The sequence below is a fragment of the Sparus aurata genome, chromosome 8 (genome assembly GCF_900880675.1).
Source record: "Sparus aurata chromosome 8, fSpaAur1.1, whole genome shotgun sequence".
Taxonomy (NCBI): domain Eukaryota; kingdom Metazoa; phylum Chordata; class Actinopteri; order Spariformes; family Sparidae; genus Sparus; species Sparus aurata.
In genome coordinates this window covers 15,078,730-15,101,087 of record NC_044194.1, presented here as the reverse complement: position 1 = coordinate 15,101,087, position 22,358 = coordinate 15,078,730, and the positions used below count along the sequence as shown (strand labels likewise).

Genomic DNA, 22,358 nt, shown 5'->3' with positions numbered 1-22,358 from the left:
TCCAGACGGAACATAAACTTGCTCCCAGAAGACTGTGATTGATTTCCCCCGAGGTGGTAAGTGAGATCCACTTTAAGGGAAGAGGAATTCAGTTCAGTTGGTAGAAAAGCTCTGAGATGTAAGAGAAACATTTTACAAGTACCAGCTTGTTTCTCCCCAAACAAAAAGCCTTCTCAACTCAGTTGCAGTAAAAATAATTGTCATACCTTGTTAGATCACATTAGAAGAAGTGAAGAAAGTCCTGGCAATGGTAAAGAAAAATGTATTTTCCTTTAAGATACTTTAAAATCCTCCCTGTATAGCTCCAAATCGACACAACACCTTATAACAAACTAGGAAGTATGAGCCATAGACACACAGGACCACAGTAACATGAACAATAGGTCTGTCAACAAAGCGCTATGATAGTAACTGCATTATCAAAATGATGTTTGAACTGGCGCAATCAGAATGAGCAACACCGCATGATGTCATATCCCATATTGCAATTTTGAAATGGGTGTGACGGTATAAGATTACATTAACACAAAGGAAGCAAGAGGACTGCCCACGAGTTTGAGATAAGAGGGAAATAATTAATACTGCTTGTAGCATCTCACTGATTTATACTGTAGGTCTTCTTTTGAAGATCACTGTGCAGCATTAATACTGACCAATGTGTAAAAAGAAAAGTCTGTTGATTTATTATACTGCCTCAGGTCTGTTCTACTGGCTTTTCGGCTTTTTCCCAGGCAGTGGCCGAGCTACAATAGTCCTGTTTTACACAACAAAATAAAGCTGCTCTCTCAGGAGACGCACTAATCTCTCTGAGTGCTGGTGATTATTGAAGTCACATCAGGCCATACACAGTCAGACTGCATTCATTAAGCAGGCCGAGGCACACCTCTCCTCTGATAATCAGGAGGAAAGTACTAAGTCTGCGATTGAGGTTCAAATTATACAGCCATGACATTTCACATTGATGGAATTAATTGATGCACAATTAGCAAGAAAAAAACGGAGACTTGTCAGTACATTCTAATGAGCAAACTATACGGCATAGCGATGAAGTTTAGTTTGTTGGTTTTTAAAAATACTTTTTAAAATACAGCTGCAGTGATTAGTCAGTTAATCGATTAGTTGATCTAAAAGAAATACAAAAATAAAGACCAACTATTTTGATAACGGAGTCGCAGAGGCGTCAGTCTGTTGTTTTTTAAAACCTTGTAGCTGCACCTGCTGGCTCACCTGTTGTTGTGATAACAGAATCAGCTTTGGAAAAAATCCAAAACACAAGGTGTGTTTTTTGGGTGATTTTATAAAACATTCTGCTGATGAAGAAAGTCAACAGAGCAAACACGTACTGGGAGAGAGAAGCAGGAGGGCGAGGCAAGCCAGTGTGTGTGCGTTAAGGTGGATTTTAAGGCTCAGTCACAGTCAAATATGGACACTTTGGGTTTGTGGCTTGGCTTTGATAAAACCATCAAACCACCACCAAGCCACCCACCATAGGTACACGGTCATTCTGTGAGAGACATCATTTATTTGACATTTTAGTGACTAAAAGATAAATACATAATCATGAAAACAAACAGCAGACGAATTCATGATAGAATGACTAACAAATGTTAGTTTCAGTCCTAGTGTTGCAATAAGGTGTGGGAGTATGAGAAAGACAAGCTGGTCACACATACCTCGCTCATCTGAGGAAAGCTCTCAACATGAGTTCATGTTTGTGTTGTTAATCATAAAAAAATGAAGATACTTTGATATGTAGAACAAGAATCCTCCACAGTTTTCTGATGTAGTTTTTAGTTAGACGGGGGAATTATTCATATGTTCTTTCTGCTTCATTTTTCCTTTCTGTATTAAACTTTCTGCTCCTTCCTGTGCCTAATTTAAGCTGCATGGACTGAATTATTGAGAGAAAACAGCATATCAACAGCAGGTCACTGTGATACTGTCAATCAGTTGATTTTTTTTACCTTTTCATATACCAGTATACCAGTTTTTATCATGTAATCTTTAGATTGTGTTATTTGTTCCCCATTGCTAGGATAGCTCTGTAAACATTGATGGAACATAACCAACAACCTCCTGGCTCAATATGGCTACTGGGCTTTAACTAAAGACTTCAGACTTCAAGATGAAAAGTATGAGACACAGTGCACAAACTACAATGCTGCAATTGTGTTGCCTCTGAGTCGGGCACCACCTGAAATCTGAAACGGCATGGACAGCACCAAATTGCATCCAACCAGGTTTGACCGAACAGGTTTCAGCTAGTCATCATGAGGGAAAAGAGACATGAACACCACAGTACACTGACATCAGTGTGTGTGTCACACATCTTACCTAGCCTGGCTCCAGACATGGACTCTTGCCCACAATTGAAGCACTAGTTGTCAAGTAGGTCTGGTGATACTTTTCTGAAGGAACAAATGAGCCTATCAGAGCCATTATAGGCATGGCCTAAATTGGGTAAATCAATATCAGTAGTTGCTGTATTCATCCAAAACTGACCCATATTCAGAAAGTGAATTCATTTAAACAGCTTCTAGCGACACAAGCAACAGAATTTCAGCTTAGATGTATCTCATTAAAATGCTGCTTTGGACTCAGTTGACTGTTGACTACTTTCTTAAGGTTTTCATGTACACAGGCTTTGGCTTTCGATCTAAGGAACAGATACTTTCTGACACAGTTGCTCATCTTTTGTACTGATGATTCAACAGGGTGAGTTTCATGCCCAGCCTAGCCCAAGAAGTGCTCCAACAGCCAGTCACCTGACACTATCCTTTTATGGAATTTCACAACTGCATGGATTGTGTGAGGGATTGATTTGAGTCTTTACAGCTTCATGTTCTCCTCCTGTTTATGTGATAGAAACCAAGTTTAATAGCCACACCTTTAATACTCTAGCCCTTTTGCCAATGAAGTAAAGATAGTAAGTAAGATCTGACCCAAAATTCTACATTATTTAAAGATGTTGCTAGGGATTTAAAGATGTAAGACCTGTCTGCTAAAAACTACAACAATCTCTGTCAGGCTCTGTCCTGGCTGGGTTTTTAATAAAACTAAAGAAACATGTTTTTGAGAACTCTGCCTTTTTGACTGTAGGTAGGGTAAAGCCAATTTTAAGGCTGGCAGTGTTCCAGCTTTAACTGAGCTTTAGTTCTTGGCAAAGAGCAAACTTCTTGTGTACACATTTACACTGTCACACTGAATGACTAATGAGCCTCCCTCCTCCATAAATAAACAATGAAAACAAATAGGCAGGGAGGCAAATCTTACAGCTCAGAGGATCTTACGGTCCACTTATGGCTTGTTCCAAATCACTACACAGAGACTTCCTATTGATTTGGGGAAGGTTTGAGATTCTTTTGACAAGCAGATGCAAGTTGGTAGCATCGAGGACCAGGGCCTGCATTTATTAAGCATTTCAAAATCACTCCTAGAAATCGTGCAAATCTGATCAGGACTAAAAATACTCAGAGACTTGAGAGTTATTTATGAGGCTTCCTACACAGCAGTTTCAGAAAAGGAGTAGACGTTTCCTTTCAAAGTGAGTGACATCACTTTTATGCAAAACTGAGTCAAATGAAATTAAAGACCAAACCTTGTAATTCATTGGTGTGATTAAAGTCATTCAAAAGACCCACAGGCTGTTGATGATCGTACACAGACGTAAACATGGATAAAGAATGATTACATATTACTTAACACACAAAGACTGTAGTTGTATCAAACAAACAACAAACAAACAAAGGCAATTATTTTCACAATTTATCTATCTGCAGAATATTGTTTCTAATAATAAATGATAGTTTTTGAAACAATATAACATTTTGAAAAAATCGCAATATTCCAGAGGCCAAGGTGGCTTCAACAAATGTAATTTTTTGTCAATTCAAAACCCCAAAACATTCAATTTACAAAAAACATCTTAATTTAAGCATGGCAAGCAGATAATTGTCACATTTTAGTATGAAGGACAATCAAGTTTTTGGCATTTTGGCAGGAACAAGACAGAAAAGATTAATTGGTTGTCAAAACTTTGCTGATTAAGTCTCAGTCAATTAATTACCAGATTTATTGTTGCTGCTCTAATTCCAAAATGTCCCATTTCATTTCAAGAGAATGATCCAAATGTAATATATGCACTTGTTTTTAATATCCTATAAAAAAATAGCATTACATCTTGACATCTGCACTATTACCATGCAGTTAGATGCGCTGAAGTCCATCTTGTGTTGGTGCAAAAAGTACAAATCAGATCCATATCATGGCTTGCCGCTCTGCGATTGTGACATTTATACCAGTTTCTTTTTTCCACCCCTGTATACACACACCATAACACCCACACACTCAATAAGGGCCATCATCAGCACAGTGGCAGGTAGTAATAAAGCTGTCATACGGGGAAGACGTGTTGAAAATGGTCTGGCTAAATCCAGCTACCTGACACAAGATGAAGACAATGAGGCAGAGACATCGCAATCATAACATCACAGTCAGAGTTGGGGGTGCATTTATCTGAACCACCAGCAGAGGTCTTGCAGGGGAAAAACAGCAGGCTGCCTCTCATCCAGAGAGGAGGAGGAATGCCTGCACACATCAGTTTGTGAATAGCAGCACAGAGGTGGGAAGGCTGCATTTATCCTTGAGCAAGTAGTGCCGATATTTAAACCAGGCTCTTGACTTCCACAGACATTCATCCCTACTGCTGCAGGAACACATTGCAGAGGGCTGACAGCTGATTAGCCTGATGGATCACAACGTGGTGCAACCATTACTACAGTTATGAAGCCCCTGTCAGCTTACTCCACTGTGTGCCTCATCTCTCTCATTCTCAAACACCCTCTTACTGAAACTGAAAGCAGGCTGCACAGAGCTGATATGCAACATGAGAGGAGGGACAGATTGATTCCATTTCACCTTCTCCTGAAAGGTAATCTATGAAGTTTTTAACCACAAGTGGCAAGGTGGAGTGATGTTTAGATGAGTAGGTCCATGCATTGTTTGAATGTCGAGGGCTGCCATCACGTGCACCACATACATTTCTGCAGACTGCAGAGTGCAGTAACCCAACAAAACTAATATAACAAATGCAGGGTTTCAAATGCTCACGAAAGGTAGCTAGAACATTAATATAAAGATCATTACATACAATTACTGCAAGTTTCACTTTTTTTTGGATGGGGTGTTTTCTTGTATGTGTTGTCTCACTCGTTTCTGTATATTTTATTATTGCAGCTCATTACTGTTGTATTGTATGAGACAAATATGGAATGGAATATCTTACCATAGAACAAGTACAAATAAATGATGTACAATTTAAAAAATCTTCCTTCTTTATGTTTTTTATGTAATTTATTTAACTTCTTGACATTTTTGTGTGTTATGTTGCTTAATGCTATTTTTATTACATGGACATCCTTCTAGTCCTGCTTTTGGATTTTGGGCAATAGTAAACTTTGATGTGACTTGACTAGACAAGAACATATAGAATTTCTTTGAAAGAGGTTGTTTACAAATCCTCTTCAACCTAAACAATTCTGACAATGAGGGCAAGATGGAAAAACAACCTCCTAAAATGCTGTGAACAGGCTACCTCGGATCCTGACAAACATCCGAAGTGAGAGTTTGGGCTTAGGCTACAGTAGCCATTCTCTTCAGCTATCTGTGAATCACCTGACCTCAAACAGACGGACTCCGGGAAGCAGGATGCCCTCAAGGCACCAATTTAGATCAAGGGATGCACATTTAGCTGTTTGTTCTTTCCAGGGTTTAGTTTTTACTGCACAAATAGTTTGTATCCATTTGTAAATAGGGACAACAATTTTACCATGTTTTCTGTGACTCTAATCACACTATGACACATTCTTCTTGCGGTAACTGTAGTGATGGCATTCAGCTAGCGGGAGACACAATTGTACAATATCAATCACAGCAGGTATACATTACTCAGTGAGAGACTTGGCACGGAGTTCAAATATTTGTTCAAGCAGTGATGGCCTGATCCTAGGACAGAGCGTGGGAGAGGACTCTGACAGCAGAGGAGTCACTACCCAACAGTTGAGCAATAAATGCAGTGTATTATCCAGTCACTGTCACCATTCATCCCTCCCTGTGCCCAGACAGAGGAGCAAATCCCCAGCAAGTAACTGAGCATTGCTACATGACTACAGATACAGTATAATGTCAGTAAGTGTATTTTTTGTTGCAATTAAGTTTGAAATATCTCTCCTCTCTCTAATCCAATGGGTCTGATGGTGCTAATGCACCTCAGAGAACTTGGTGCTATTTGAAGCATTTGTGCTGACCTGAGTACTATTTATATCTGTCAAGTGTCCCATCTAGCAGCTGAATTTACAGCGCACTCCAGTCATGATGGGCCTTGCACTAAACTCTGTGCACACAGACATACAAGAGCCCCGATAAGTGGTCGTAAAAAGCAGTTTCACTTTGGGTTGATGTTTGCCGGAAATAACCATGGAAGTCCTTCACACAGTTATGATATTACATAAGGACGTTTTAGATGAATGGTGCCAGCACTAAAGATGAAATAAATAAGCCTACTACCGGTGCATCCAATCTCTCCTAGATGTCATCCGATAATTAGAGACAAGGTGAGGGCTATCGAATGTTAATTATAGACAGACAGCCATTTCTTACCAATTCTAGACATTCACCACGGTTCTCATGAGCAAGAAAACCTCTGAGGGCCACACAAGTCCAAAGGAGGTCAAGATACACAGACAACAAGTGTTGAGGATTACAAACTTAAAGAAGATTTTAAAAATAACATATCCTGCTGGTAGCATACAATATGTCTAGCATAAACAACATGTGCTGGGAATGGACAATTGTGAGACACGTCAGGTCTACAGGGGGAACAGAACAGCTGATACTGCTGCCAGGACAGAGAAGGGAGAGGATAAGCCGAAGCCACAGGACCAGGAGGGTGTGATATTAATCCCTCCACCACTGCTGCTAAATTGAAAACTTGGCTTCAACCTGTACATCAATATAGCACTACACCCTTTTATTCAATCCTCTGGGGGAGTGTGAAAAGGAGATACACTGTAATATTTTAGTGAAGCCTTTTCATGAAGGTGCGATCACCGTGAAAACAGAAGCTCAGATTCTCTTTATGCTTTGCAGTTGTTGAAAAAAATGAGAGTGCCGACTGCCTGGTTGGATGTGGATAAAGACAAATTCAGGGGCTGAATTTGTAACAATTTGTTTCAGGAAACAGTCGGCTGTTTCAAAGCCCTCTGTGGACATTTTAACATGGTGCTCCAAGAGCTCACAGCTGTAGAACATTTGGGCAGAGTGACAGCTTCCAAAAGCCGCCTAATCACCATCGACCATCTGGAAAACAACTGGGCCGTGCACTGTCCACTGGACTAAGGTAGAAAGAAAAGAGAGACAGAGGGAGAAGGAACAAGATAAAGCCAGTAGGCAAATGCTTTGCCATGGCATGATATGGCAGATGTATCATTTTACGAGCTTAAGAGATAACCATCACCTACATCACAGAACAGGTATCATTAAATCAAAGTCAAGGGATTTCGTCAGCAAATAGAAGTTGGTTTTCACCTGCACAAGTGCTGATCAGCTCTTGTTTTGTTTCCACTGGATCTCACCGTGAGCAGCTTCAAGCAATATTAAGTTCCTCAACTAAACAAGCCCTTTAAAAAAAGTCAGTCAGGCTAGATGGAGAACAGAAGATCAGAGCAGAAAATCTCAAAGACACTCGAGTCCGTCTCACATATGGTTTGAGGTTATATCTGGCAAAAACGTTCTCATTTGTGCCTCTCTGACTTGATATCCCTCTCTCCTAGGTCCTGGCAATAAAACGATATTATATCATGACAATGACATGAGAATATATACCGTCTTGGATTTTGGAAATTGTTATAGCGTGATAGGGCATAAGTTTCCCTGGTTTTAAAGGCTGCAATACAGTCAAGTGATGAAATGTTCTATATCCACCACTGTTGTTCTAGTACTTATCTTTAACCACCCCCAGTCAATATATCCACATTACTGATAATTATGTATTTAATATCTCACTGTTTTATATCATATTTAGAGGTGATTTCAAAATAATGATATATATACAGCCTAAAGATATTATGGTACCATTTTAAGGCCATATCACCCCGCCCTAGTTTCTATTTTTCAACTATGTGGAGAACAAACAAAGGTAAGCAGACTGGTATTGGTGGAAAAGCAAAGGAGATCCCCATGAAATTCAAAATAATTGTGACAAGGTTGTTATACTAAGTTTTCCTATGTAGATCTTATAATGTAAGGAAAATAATAGCTGACCCCGAGCAGCTGTCCAAGGACTGAACCTGGCACAACATCAGCAAAGGGTGGCTCATTGCAGATTACTGCAGGGATTACTCGAGTTCAACAGCTCTATCAGCATTAAATCAAAGACACTACACAACTAAGAGGCTTTAGGGCAAAAGAATTACTGTAGGCTGTGTGCTCCACTACTAAATCCAGGAGATAGGCCTACATTCATTCAATCAACATATATAGCCAAAGATTATACATTCATATTCTTTAGTGCTGGACGTTAATCATTGCAGAGTTTGAGATTTAAGGAAAAAGTGCATTTTGTAAGATAATGATAATCATTAAGGCTTGTAGGTACTCTGACAGTCAGAAAGTCTGACATCAGATTGCACCCAGAGAGCTGTCGCCATCTTACTGATGGCAACGAGAAGCACTGTAGACAAGGAATCTTTTGATCCTATTAAAAGCAGGCACGCCTTTAGTTTTCAATCTTGAGAAAGGAATCTTTCCGAAAAGATAATATGATTGCACACAATTTGTAAACAGCAAATGCAATTTAAAACTCTGGGATAGGTAGCCAAGAATATTATGCACAACAGCAGAGCATTACTTGGTCTGATGTGGATTTTCACTGGGAAACTGCCTTAATCAGCACCTGGGGCGGCCACCGACATCAGAGGATCTCTTACACATATGTTCACACACAGAGCATCCAAACACCAAAACACATACACACTTTTCTTCCAGTGCTAGCCAGATGGCAGAGACCCCACAGAGACTGAAACACGTGAGAGCAGTCTGAACTGCTCAAAGCCTGTCTGTCTCCCAGTCAGCACCCAGCCTCAGAACAGAGACTTATGGGGCTCGAGACGGGGATGATGTACAGCAGATCCAGGTCCACTGGTTTCCCTCTTAAATCACATTACGCACACAAGTGAAATACATGAGTGCCGAGCACTGACAGAGTTAGTGAGTCAGCAGCCACAGCCATCAGAGCCTCCTCCTGCCAAGGGGGTGAGTAAACACTCTCTCTGAGCTTTACAGTTTGAATAAGACATTGTCCCTGATGTGCCATTTATTAACGCTAGCCATGTGTACAAGAACAAACATCTTACTTCTTTACAAACATACCGCTAGACACTGCAAATGGCCTTTAGGATTATGGTTAAGATGATAATTTGTTCAAAATTGAAGTCCCATTATTTATCACTCTTTTATGTTAAAGATTTAGAATGTAAGAATTGTACATTAACATGTCTAAAAACAACAACACCGTTGTTATATATTTTGTTGAGTTGTGCACTTACATTATTCCAAAACGCAGAAGGTGAGTGTATCTGTGTGTGTTTTAGGTCATTCACTACACTCAGAACTCACCATAGACTCTGGTTCTTTCTCTTCTTTTACCCCCTCTCCTCTCTGCAACGTCACTATCATATAGTAAAGTAAGATTTCCCATCCAGCCCCAGTCAGCAGTCAACATTACAGTACACACACCCAATGCTGCAGCCAGGTTGATAAATGGGAATGAAGATAAAGAAAAAAGCTCTTGTCAGTAAACAGCTCCGAATCAGAGCACAAATCAGTGTAATTCCTCCTACAGAGCTGGCCGGCTCTTACCAGCTGAGCAGCAGCTATGTATGTCCCCTTCCACTCCACCCAACCTCTGCTAAGATCTTTTTTTTCTGACGGAGAGAACACGAGCGGCAGTAATTTCATATTGTGCGTTTAAATCAGTGTATAATAAAAGTGGATTAGGTGGAAGCAAAGATTAGGATGACACAAGACAGAGTGGAATATCCTAAACTGCTCAATGATATGACACTTCAAAGTGCAAGTTTTTCTTCTACAATGGCAGTCTCATGTTGTCTTTGTGCCTTTGTGTGTCAGTGCTCAAGTTTTCTCCAACATGCAAGACACGCAGGCTAGGTGAAAACTAATTTGCTCATAGGTGTGAATTAGGTCGTAAGTCTTTGTGTAGCAGCTGCCCAGTGTGCACGGTGCCTCTCTCCCAGTGTGTGCTGGAATTGGCTATAGCTCCAGCAAAACAAATGAAAGAAACTGGCTCTACGTGTTGACTTTATAATAAATCTCTTAAAGTACTTCAAGGTGCTACCAGCCAGAACACACACAAAGGAAGAGGCATATATGTGGGAGAGTGGATGGTTGCTACTGATTTAATTGAAAGAAAATGCAAAATGAGGAACACTTGTGAGCAGCAACCATGCACAGGATGTGGTTCATTAGGTTTGATTAGGTTTCATGTTAGGTTCAGCAATGACTGTTTTTGCTTGGTTCCGAATGTCTCTGAAGATATGTGATACTTATGCTGAATTACATCTTTTGGGATTGTATAGCCATTCCATAAAATTGAAATATTCTGGTCATGGTTTTCATGAGTCAATCTCGTGTGACAGCTGCATCTAGCATCTTGCACTGAAGAACTGAAAATTCATGTTTTTGTGTGTTTTACATAAAACAGTAACTTGCAATGAGCCACTGGTGGACCTGGCAGAGTTTCAGAGAGAATATTCCAGTGTGCGATGATTTACAAGTGGTTAAACATTTAATTATTGATTAGAGCCATCCTTAAAAGCATAAAAATAATTGATCCCTACATAGAAAATGGAGGTACATTACATTAAGGATTAACTGTGCAATCACAATGATCCGGCCTGCAGCGGCAATCAAATGTAAAGTTTGGGAAGCAGAGAGCAGTTAATCACCATGTAACTGAAACAAACACACTGATTGGTCGAAGCTTGATTTGATGCTCCGGAGCAGGCACTAACTATAAAGTCAATATTTCGCCTGATAAAGTTTAATAAGCCTTAATATGGAGGCCAAAATGATGCAATATACAGCCCTCTCCTGTATTCAATTCCATGCCGAGTCAAAACACTTGGTCACCTGTCTCACATTGTCACAACTGTGACAGGATTTTCAGGGTTATATAATCAGGTGTGATATAAGGCTTTGCTCACAGATAGAAGCTTGGATTATTCACTAAAGAGAAAGGAGAGCTTTTAAAGTCTGCCATAACTGTGTGTTTGATAGTTATGGAGGGTTCATAGGGACTCCCCTTGTGTTTGCCCTAAAAGATTAAGACCTCAAGTCTCAAATCTTCCTACATTCCAGGCGAAGCTACAGACAAAACCGCTGCAAACCCACATGGGTAGAAATAAGAATCAGTGTGAGCTCATTCTTCCGATTGTCCCCTAACATTGGGGATTTTTCCTCACTTTTGCAGATGTCACTCATGAATATCCCCTATGCTTGAAGTCTACAACATGCTAATCCATTCTTCAGATCTCTGATAAGATGCCTCATTTTTCTGATGCCCTTAAGTGTCAGTGTCGCAAGGAGCTATATATGCAGAGATGAAACTCAAAAAGGGAAGATGCAAGACGAGAGCAGAGATACTGGTACAAATTGCGTTAAAAGTGAAAATATAACTATTCGAATCCTGGTGAAAACCTACCAATTATGCAACATTATGTAACTTTTTTACCTAAGAAATAAGAGCTTCAAAATAATTTTGATGGTACAGGATCCATCCCTTTATCCAGATCTGCACCGAACGTTACTGGGGTCTATTCTAGACCATTAAATACCAACCAATTGATTCCACCAACAGAGAAACAAACAAACACACATGGGTGTAAACATATCCTCCTTGGTGGAGTCAACTATTAACAAGTTCACCATATCACCTGAAAGTGATAATAAGTCAGTGTTGTGTTCACAGCTCATCTCCGCCGATATTGCAGCATCATAATGACAAGCAGAGGTTCTAATAGGTTATCAGTAAGAAACCACAGAGTAATCAAAAAGGAGATTTTGATCATTTATCTTTGAGAGATAATTACCACAATTGAATATCATTCACTGTAACCCAGTACTGTGTTTAAATGTGCAGTCAGCCAGTGAGTGGGCTTTCAAACCACAAAATGAGCCAACAGCTAAATAGAGATTCACCAGAGAGATTTTTGTTATACTTGGCCAAATTTCAATTGACATGCTTTCCTCTGTTCTGAGTGATGAATTATGCAGCAGCAGAAGTGAGCAGTCTAATGAAAGTGGTGGTTGCTGAGAAGGCTAGTACAATATTTATATTTTATGTTGCACTTTGCACTGATGATGATCCTGAAGCGGCAAATTGCCCTCACAGGATGCAGACAAAATGTCACCAAACAAAACATAAACAACTGGGCAGCAATCAAGCAAGACTCTTGCACTGTGGGGGTCAGCTGTTTGAGTCTCACTCATTAGCCTCAAAACAAGATGTCAGATATCTCATTGTGTAACCTACCGTAATTAGCCTTGGCTTCAGCAGATAGGTTTTTCCCCTCCTTTTCCAGACAGATTAAAATGAGACAAGAATAGCAAACAAGAGAGGGAGCTGGCAGGAGATCTGCACCTGTCTATTCATAAACATAATTGCTGTAAACACTTCCTGCATCCATGAGGCAACAAACTCCTAATTAGGGTCATCACTCCTTGACTAAAATATTAAGCCTTTTGTACCAGCCAAACTGACTTCCTTGCCACATTTATCCTGATACATACTTCTGAAAAGCCTTCAAGAATCCTCATTAGGAGCCAGACAAACATTTTGACAAAAAATGCTGGTTCAATTGCCCAAATTATGTCCCCCCATCTTGTTCAAAATGAGGCTTAAGTTAAAATGTAGGATTATGTGCTACAGAGATAAAATGGAAAACACAAACCTGCCAGATGGCACAGTCTCATCAAAACGCTGTTTACGTCACAAACAAAAACAAACTGAGCAGATACTGCACTCTGGGTGGCTTTAGAATGTATTAGAAGACCCAAGAGAGGAATATAGAGAAAATATCCTGAACATAAAATGTCCAGTGGCTCGACTCTCTGTGTATTATCCTGCACAGAGCCTATGCAACATACAGTTTTTTGCATGTGTGCAAAACATCTTCGTATCAGAGAACAGATCTTTGCACAGAAGTGTAGTTCAATCTCAAGACAGGGCACAAAGCAGCAGATGGGTAAACTAAAGTAGAAGGTGTTGGTTACTCTGATGTTTAGATTATATTGTTTCAACTCTTGGAGGACCAAAGCAGCGATTGGATAGATGGATGAAGTTCAGTGTTCTCTGATTTATTGCCAAGTTAAGCAGTGGAGGCCAAGGCCAAAAGCCACTAGCTTAAAATCTTGAATATATTAGTTATAATGGGTGGGTGCTATTGACCCGTTACTCTCTCCTCAATGAGCCACAGCAGATGGGCACACACTCAGTATCGATAATGATGCTGAATGTGTGCGTGTGTATGTGTGTGTGTGTGTGTGTGTGTGTGTGTGTGGGTGTGATGGTTATGTGGAAAAACAAACAAGCACATTTGAAAAGAAAAATTGAATGGCATTGAAATTGAAGTCTTTAACTGTAGCATCTTAACAAAAGGAGTGAATTTCATTCACAGGCAAATAGTTTGCAGATTTACACCTCCTCATGATCTAATTTTTTGCCGGTGGGGGAGCAAGCACCAGCCAGTTGACACATGGTTCCCAAAACTGGAAAGACATGTTGGCATCGGGCCACCTGCTAACAACAAAGACACTCAGAAGAGACTGCCCAGTCTGAGGAGAGCAGTAAGTGTGACTGATTCAATTAACATCTGCACTGACCTTCGCTCATTCAAAACTCACTGTACCATAAAATAATCAAATCCTGGGATGGGCCATGCCTCTTGTCTACGGTATCACACCAACAATCTGCACCTTCCATCCTCCTGAACATATCCTGTCTGAAGACAGCCTACGTCAGCACAATCTGCTCCTTGATGCTCACACTGTGTCACCCGATGGTAACAGCCAAGCCACACAGCCAGCATGTGAATGGGCCAGATCCTTTCACAGGCTCAAAAAAGCCTTGAGTCACATAAATGAATCAATAATCTAGAGTCTGTGAACAAGCGGAGGATGTTGGTCTGCTGGTTAATCTATTTGCCACATATTTATGTACATCAAAAATGCATAAATATAACCCATAAGTAGATAAACTTTACACAATTGAAGAGATAGTAATGATCACCTACTGTCAAACATAAGGAATAGACTTATCCAGCTGTCATCAGATTAATGGTCTTGGACAGTTTTCAGAGGCTTTTATTGGCAGCCTCACATAAAGCCTCAAAATGCCCCAAGTACGGTCCAAGACAGTTATCGCATAAACCTGTCAACATGTCTCTCAGTCAAAACAATGAGTCACATTGAAATTAATAGGCAAGGTTTTACATAGCCCAGTTATTCAAGTTTAAGTATGTCTGAGATACACCGTCATCAATTAGGATTGACAAATTGATCACTGACGTGTTTATCAGTACATGCGGCTAGCCTAAATACACAAATACATGCATAACTACAGTTTAAGTGTGAAACAATACAGAGGAACCAGTAAACATTCTGGGAGAATGTGTCTTGCTTAAGTGGTCCAAACAAACCAGGCTGTGGTAGCCTCAGTCAAATGTAGACCAGTTATCTCCATTTCACCCACAAAATGTGCATCAGCTTTCCAAACAGTATTGTCTACCCAATAAGCAGACAATATAGAATGTAAAGGCACTGCACAACATTTCTTACACGAAGAATATGAGAAGAAAATCTCATTTGGAGCTCAAACTTGTGCTTCCAGTTAGTTCTCTTCATGCAGTCTTCAAATAAAATGACAGGCATTATAGGCAAGTGACACGCAGCACTAACGAGTGACAAAGGGGAAGGAGGTTAAGAGAGGATAGAGAGACACTAATGGGAGAGAGAAGAAGGTAATCTATTGAACTGCAGTGTGTGTTTTTGGCATGGACACGTGCTAAATTCACAATATCCTGTACAAAGGAATGCCAGGGAATGATCCGTCCCGTTGCTTTAAATGATTTCACATTGCACAGACATTAGTCATTTTAGTCACTTTCCTGGTCAGATCAAGGCTTAAACAAGGGGATATGCTATCGTCCATTAATTTGTGTTTTTTTTGTTTGTGGTTTTCCTTTAATTGTGACTTGTAATTACAGGTGACACCTCCTTCTTGGTTGGTTGCTATAAATTGTCTACTTCGCTTGTCAGATAATCAATAGAGCTTACTACTGCTATTAAGATCACTGAGGGAGATTTTCAATTTCTGTGAACATACCACCTAACATTAATTTTCAGCTTAGGTAGCACATATTAAACGGATGATACAATAATAAATGTAACATTCATGGTAAAACTAGAATTACAGCCTTGCGGATGTATGGATATCTGAACAAATCAGGTTGCAGTTCACATTGATGTCTGTCCAGATGCATATTGTATATATGTAGTGAAGCAATTTAACAGGTAATATAATAAGCACAGGTCTTGAGTGAAATACAAGTTATGACCACACTGACATGCAAGATTCCAGTGAATAATTTCCAGTGAGAAACATGCTGTCTTGACTTAGAGACTATTTTTATAGAGGAGTACAGAGGACAGATAGAGAGCCTCACATCACATGGTTCATTGACAATCACCTGAAGCTCAATATCAGCAAAATCAGTTAGTCTGTGGTGAACTACAGCTGTATGTCTATTAGTGTGTAAGTTCATTGTGGGACACAAAAGTCAAATTTCTTTGCATGTGTTCACATGCTTGGCCAATAAAGCTGATTATGATAGAACACTATAAAATAGGGATGCTTGACTCACACACACACACCACAGTATGAAAGTGGGCCGCCAAATGTGAAATATGGTCATAATCTCTCCTTCTGTTACAGAGTTACAGCATTTAATAGTGTCCAGAAAAGTGCATTTTGCATTTCATGATGTTAAAGTTGACATCATCACGACATTATCTTATCCTATTAGACATGTGTGTGAAATTCCTTCATAATTAGCATATTGGGGAGAAATAGACCAATTATGCAACTCTGTGTACCACTCACAACACAATCTTTTGTTACACATCAAGTAACAGCCTATAAACACTGACTAATGTGAATCTGCAAAATAACTAGTAACTAAAGCTATCAGATAAATGTACTAAGTATAAAGCAACAGAAAATGGAAATACTCAAGTAAAGCTCCGCAAAATTGTAAGTAAGTACAGTACTTGAGTAAATTGTATTTGTGGCTATCATACATTTTGACACATTTTCTTTTTTTACGGCAAATGTATCTTTGTTTGCAAATATCAGTTATCGGTCTACTTTATTAGTAATAATCAGTATCTGTATAAAAATATTGGTATATCCCTTATATGGGGTTACGTTTACAAAATGTGTTTGTCAGGTCACAGTGATAATGACCTTTTACCACCAAATTTTAATACAATGGATAGACTGACAGATGCCACAACTACTATTTGGCAGGGAGGCGTCAAATTGTGTGAACACATATTCCCTTAATCACTACTGTCTAGACTACAGTTAAACCTTGTATACAGCAGGTTTATCTTGTTTTTCCTGCATATAGCAGTGACCTCAGCTACGTAATATGAAGAAGAAACGGCTACAGGGTTGAGACTAAATTAAAGCTACAAATTAATCTGCAGCTACTAAGAACATACCATTCAAATTCATATTCAAATTATTTCTTCAATACAAGTATGAACTTGTCTCATATCTTAAAATGCGTCTAAAATGTAGCTACTAGATGAAACAAAAGGTTTCTCATTTCCAAAATTCCATCTGCACACTTTGTAGGAGACTGCATGATTGATTTTGCAACTTTTTTTTACAGAACGAATTACCATGTCATTGAACTGTGGCAGAATCACAGTGATCAACTAATGAATGTGGTCTCCAAGTCTGTTTTGCACTGAGAAGCTGTGATAAAATACTTGAATATAAAATTGCTGCCTTTCAGTCAGACTGCCTGGCAACCTGCCACATGAAGCGCCTCAAATTCATGAGGAAGTCAAAGATGGAGAGGGGATTCAGTGAGGATAATAAGGCATAATATCCTAAATTCGTAGCCAGTGTATTGCAGTGTCTTCAATCACACAGTGCCATTCTTGTATTTTGGCAGAGAAATCCATCCGTAGAATACCAATACCTGCTGTGTGAGAGCACTTTTTAGTCGGACATTCAAAATAACAAAATATTTCAACTCATATGCTTGGATTAAAAACATTCTGAGGACAGATATTGAATCAGTGCTGACTGAATGACAGTGGTTAAGATCACTTTTCATTATCAGCATGCATCAGGCTACCACGGAGGCAAGAGAAGAAAATGTGAAATATAGTGTAGTTCAGCAGTTTTATAACATAGCAAACTACGAATGTAGCTCATGTTGACCCTGGTCTTCAAACAGAGAGGGGCACACACTAAAAAAAAATAACATGTTTTCATGGACATGGATGATACATCACATTTTCACCAGCCCACACAACACAACGCAAATGAGCAAACTGGGGATAAGATGTTCAAACAAAATCAATGGTAGAGACTTTAAAAGATAAGCATGTAATACCATCTGTTGGCATGTACCGTAGGAATATTTTCCAGCATTCACTTAAGACAAGTGTCATTTTGAAATGTAGACCATATAAACTCAAACAGGAAGGATAACAGCTTTTTCTTATTAACTGTTAAAAGAAGATAGAACATTATACTTTAAGCTCAACTCTCCAAGTAGGCTCAGCTCTGAGCAGGGTAAGTCTGAATAAATAAAATTAGCTCTCAAGAAGACAGCAACCACACTTTGCCCATGTCTGTCTAGTATTTGCACAATGTTCCTGTGTAATCATTAACTTTTGCGATAGGCTTCCACAGTGCACAAATAGGGAGTAAAGGTTCCAAATTTATGGCCATGCAATATTGACTTGTATTACACAGTTGTTTTCAGGGATTAAGGCAGCCTTTGAATGTGGCTTCGAGGAGATGAAACTGATGGTCATAAACAAATGCCATGATGATGGTGACATGCACAGTGGAACTGCCTTGAATTCATATGGTATGTTTAGACATTGTATGCAGCTTTTCTAGGGTTATGACTGGTGTGTGTCTTGAGGACCGAGGCTGTTAAACTCACTTGATAAAGCACCGTGCACCCTCGAAAGTATATCCTTCTTCCCATCCAGTGGGTAGGTCTGTGAAAGAGGGAGAGGTGGACAAAAACACGTGAACACAAAATGGGTGGAACAAACAGCTGTTGTGCGTATTAAATTAACTGGGGCTATGCAATACCAGCTGTCATTTCAAACACTGCGATAGAAAGCTGCAACGATTAGTCAATCACACTATCATTCGACCAAAAAATATTTCTTAGCGGCTATTTTGAACATGCATTTATCGTTTCAGTCATTTTCAAGCAAGAATAACACAAAATTAACTGTTTGTAATTTCTCAAATGTGAGGAGTTGCTTCTTTTTTATGTAAGTCAATAAACTGAGACATTAAGCAATTTCTGAATATCACTTTTAGGGCATCAACAAACTATCATTTCTGTTATCATTTAATCAATTGATCTAGTTATCAAACACTAGTGATAAACATGTGTAACAGAGGCTAGGATATTTTACCTTTAAACAACAAACTTTACCGTCTAAACTGACATGACACTTCACCAGAAACATAACAATCATAAGATATCCCAAGTGTCGTTTTTTCCATCATAATCTAATAAGAGAAGTTTCATATCGCTGCATATAAGGCAAATATATAGTAGCTGTCATAGGCCTTCAATATATTAGTCGGACTCTATTATTCACATTGTTTGTTTTGTCGGACCATCAGTCCAAAGCCAAAAGATATTCCATTTACTCATATATAAGACTAGTGGATGACCCATTATTGGCCCTGATATCTGGGCCGATATTCAGCATTTCTTGATCATCAGTATCAGTGATTTTTCTGTCAGATTGCCAATAAAATAATCTTATTTAAAATGTGCTACTTTGGCTCTGATGCAGTATCTTCTCACACATCCTGTCCACAACAGTATCCAATTGGTAATACATCACAATAATAACCTATTAAGACGGAATAATCTGACTCTGCAAAGTAACTAGTAACTAAATTTATTAAATAATTGTAGCCAAGAGGAAGCACTTCAGAAGAGTGCTTGAGTAAACTGTACTTAGGTTCATTACATCTCTGGTTCTACATTTTGAAGAGTTTCATTTTTCACCACAAACGAATATCAGTCCCAAATATCGGTTTTCAGTCTCCTTGATTTCTCATGATCAGTATCAATATCGGCCCTGAAAAGGCCATATCAGTCAACTTCTACATAAGACAAATACAAGCAGAAAATGAGCAAAGGATAGCTGTTTATATATATATATATATATATATATATATATATATATATATACATATATACATCTATATATATATATATATATATATATATATATATATATATATATACATATTTGAAGTTTTTTGGACTAAATAGCTGAATCTATTAAGAAATTAGATGCAACTTGAACGCCACAGAGATGTAACAGCCACTCAATAACATCAGTGGAGATGCTTTGAAGAGACATGAGGAGGAGACTGCTACATAGGTAGTCGCATGTAGGCTATGTTATACTGCAATTAGCTAAATTAACCAAGCAACACACTGCGTTTGAGATCGGTGAAGAGATTTTTTTGAAGCGGTCTCGTAGAGGAAGCTAATTTTGTAGAATTACGGCTAACCTTTACTGGCTCTCCAGTCCACAGCAGCTGTTGCTGTGTACCTGTCAAACTGTTTAGGGGATGAATTTAACACCAACGGCAGACATGAGACGAGGCAGACATGACACGAGCCAGACGGTCAACTGAAGCTGTTAGATTGTTAAAAGAAACAAAATAAACACTATTTTTTTTTATGTATTTACATGCTGATGGTTGTTCGCGAAAGTCGCCGTGGAACAAGTTGACAACAAGCTAACGTCCACTCGTCAACTTCACTGCCCGTCCTGAGCGAGGGGGCAGAGGCTCACGAGGAAGTGGCACGAGCGGGGCACAGAGGTGGGCACGAGGGGGTTTTACACTTTTTAACAGCACGAGCGACGAAAGCCCACTCATGCGTTATGAAACGAGGCACGGGTGTCACAGCCTCTCTCCCGCTGTGGGAAACATCGGTTTTTAGGGGAAGGGGGGGAGACAAACAACTGCACATGACGGCGAACACGAGCGGAGGTTAAACAACGGCATAGAAAAAAACTTGACGGCAGCGAGGTGACACCTTACCTGGAGTTTTCCTGTGGCCGGTTATTACCGCCTCGCCACTTATTGGATGCAGCCAGGTTGTACTCTTGGCTTCTTCGCTGTTGAGAGAGAGAAGAGGGGGAAATATCATTCATCATTACACGGGCGACTTTGTTCGAGCCAGAAAAAAAGAAACGGAGCAGACATGACTCGAGACGCTTTTCGGTTTTCCCTTAATTACTTGATGAAGAAGACGCGTCCGTCCCGAGTAACCCCATAACTCCAGGAAGAAGGGAGACAAGAAATCCAGTCGGGTTGTAGGTCCGCCGCCATGTCTGGCAATACTGTATGACAGTCGCGCGGCTCTGCTCTCGCTCCCTCTCTCCAGCAGGCAGCGCGTACACGGAAACCTTGGCAACGGCGGATGGCTGAGCGGAGGGCAGGAGCCCGGGGGGTGAGGGCAGGCAGGTACAGTCAGCTCGTCGTCTGCGATTATTTCATTGACAGACGTGTTGCATGTGTTAACTGACTGGCAAAGTTGTTGTTTATATTTGTGGGATGTCAGTATTTGAATGCCCAACTTGTTGTGTGTGTGTGTGTTGTCTTTTGTGTTGGTTGTGGATCCACATTGTCCTAAACAAAGACTCCCCCCCAGTACTGTGGACAGCCATGGGGGCAGGGCAGGATTAACCTGCTCAGAGGACCCCAGGGCAAGATCTATTTTCTGGGCCCCTGTGTGTCTTCTTCACAGACAGTTTGACTGGTGGTAGGAAAAGGCACAGGTGTTGCTACTACAATTAATGATGGCTCCTTTTGAAGCATCCCAGTAAGACATCGGTGTGTGACACTAAGCCAGTCTGCACACCACAGGGATGCTGTAAAAAGAATTGTTGCAGATTAATTTGATATTTGACAACTAATCAATAATAGTTGCAGCTCTACCATACAGTAAAACAGGCAGCAGAACCAGGCAGGAATAAGGTATCATACATCTTGTACGAAGGGGCCGGAGCTCAAGCTCTTAAGATTAATGTGTCTGTTAAATATCTAAACAAACATAATGAGACACTGATGTGTGCCACTGAGCCAGTCTGCATACTACAGGGATGCTGAAAAAGAAGAAGCTACCAGAAATGCACAAATTAATTTAATTATAAAGAGTGTTGCTGGGATGGTGTATGTTTGAAGGCTAACCTGGATAGGCAAAGGGCCTACAGAATTTTGGATTATTGCAGATTACTGCACCTGTCTACCTCCATACACTGGTAAGACCACACGCCCCAGCGCAAGCACTTCGCTTTACTACATCAGCTGGTAGGCTGGTACCGCCACCGCTGATAGCAAACAACCCCCCACCCCACCCCCCAGACCCACAGGTTGTATACAATAAAAAACTACACAGATAGATATAAATACTGCCATACCAGCATGCAGACCTTGCTCTTTTAGTGTTCACAGTTGGCCGCCACAGCTGTAGCGTCTATGGGATCACAGGCAGAGCAGACAAGCCAGGTGGCGGAGCAAAAGTACTAACTTATTTCCTGGTTTTAGGACAAATTTTCTGCAGCACTCTATGCCTGTGCTTCATTTAGTGACCTGTCTAAATTTCGTCAGTGAAAAAGGCTCATGTAGGAACAAAGTGTTCCTCGCCATCACTGTGAGTGTGCGCTGTTGCTGAAATGCAGTTTTCTGGGTGGTAATCTGATTAAGCACATCAATTTATGGATTCTGTATGCCCAACAGGGAAAGTGGGCAACCGCCCAGGGGCCCCAGGATCCTGGAAAGCCTCATATTCACTACATGCATATCAGTTGGTTTTGACCATTTGATTAATTGCAAGTTTGTAAGTTCGTAACTGGAACAAAATTAAAGGCGTCATCATTCTAGGTTTGATTGTGCTTAGATCAGTAAAAAATTTAAAGAA

General features: G+C 40.0%; 1 protein-coding gene across 1 annotated transcript in view; it reads right to left on the bottom strand.

The window, feature by feature from the left end:
- LOC115586175 (pleckstrin homology domain-containing family A member 5-like) overlaps positions 1 to 20,833 on the bottom strand; it is an 85,873-nt gene extending 65,040 nt beyond the window's left edge. Inside the window, 3 exon segments of the mRNA XM_030424982.1 lie at positions 18,327 to 18,384; positions 20,477 to 20,553; positions 20,676 to 20,833. Coding sequence (XP_030280842.1) covers positions 18,327 to 18,384; positions 20,477 to 20,553; positions 20,676 to 20,767 — 227 coding nt within the window. The 5' untranslated portion in view covers positions 20,768 to 20,833.
- Positions 20,834 to 22,358: the final 1,525 nt, after the last annotated feature.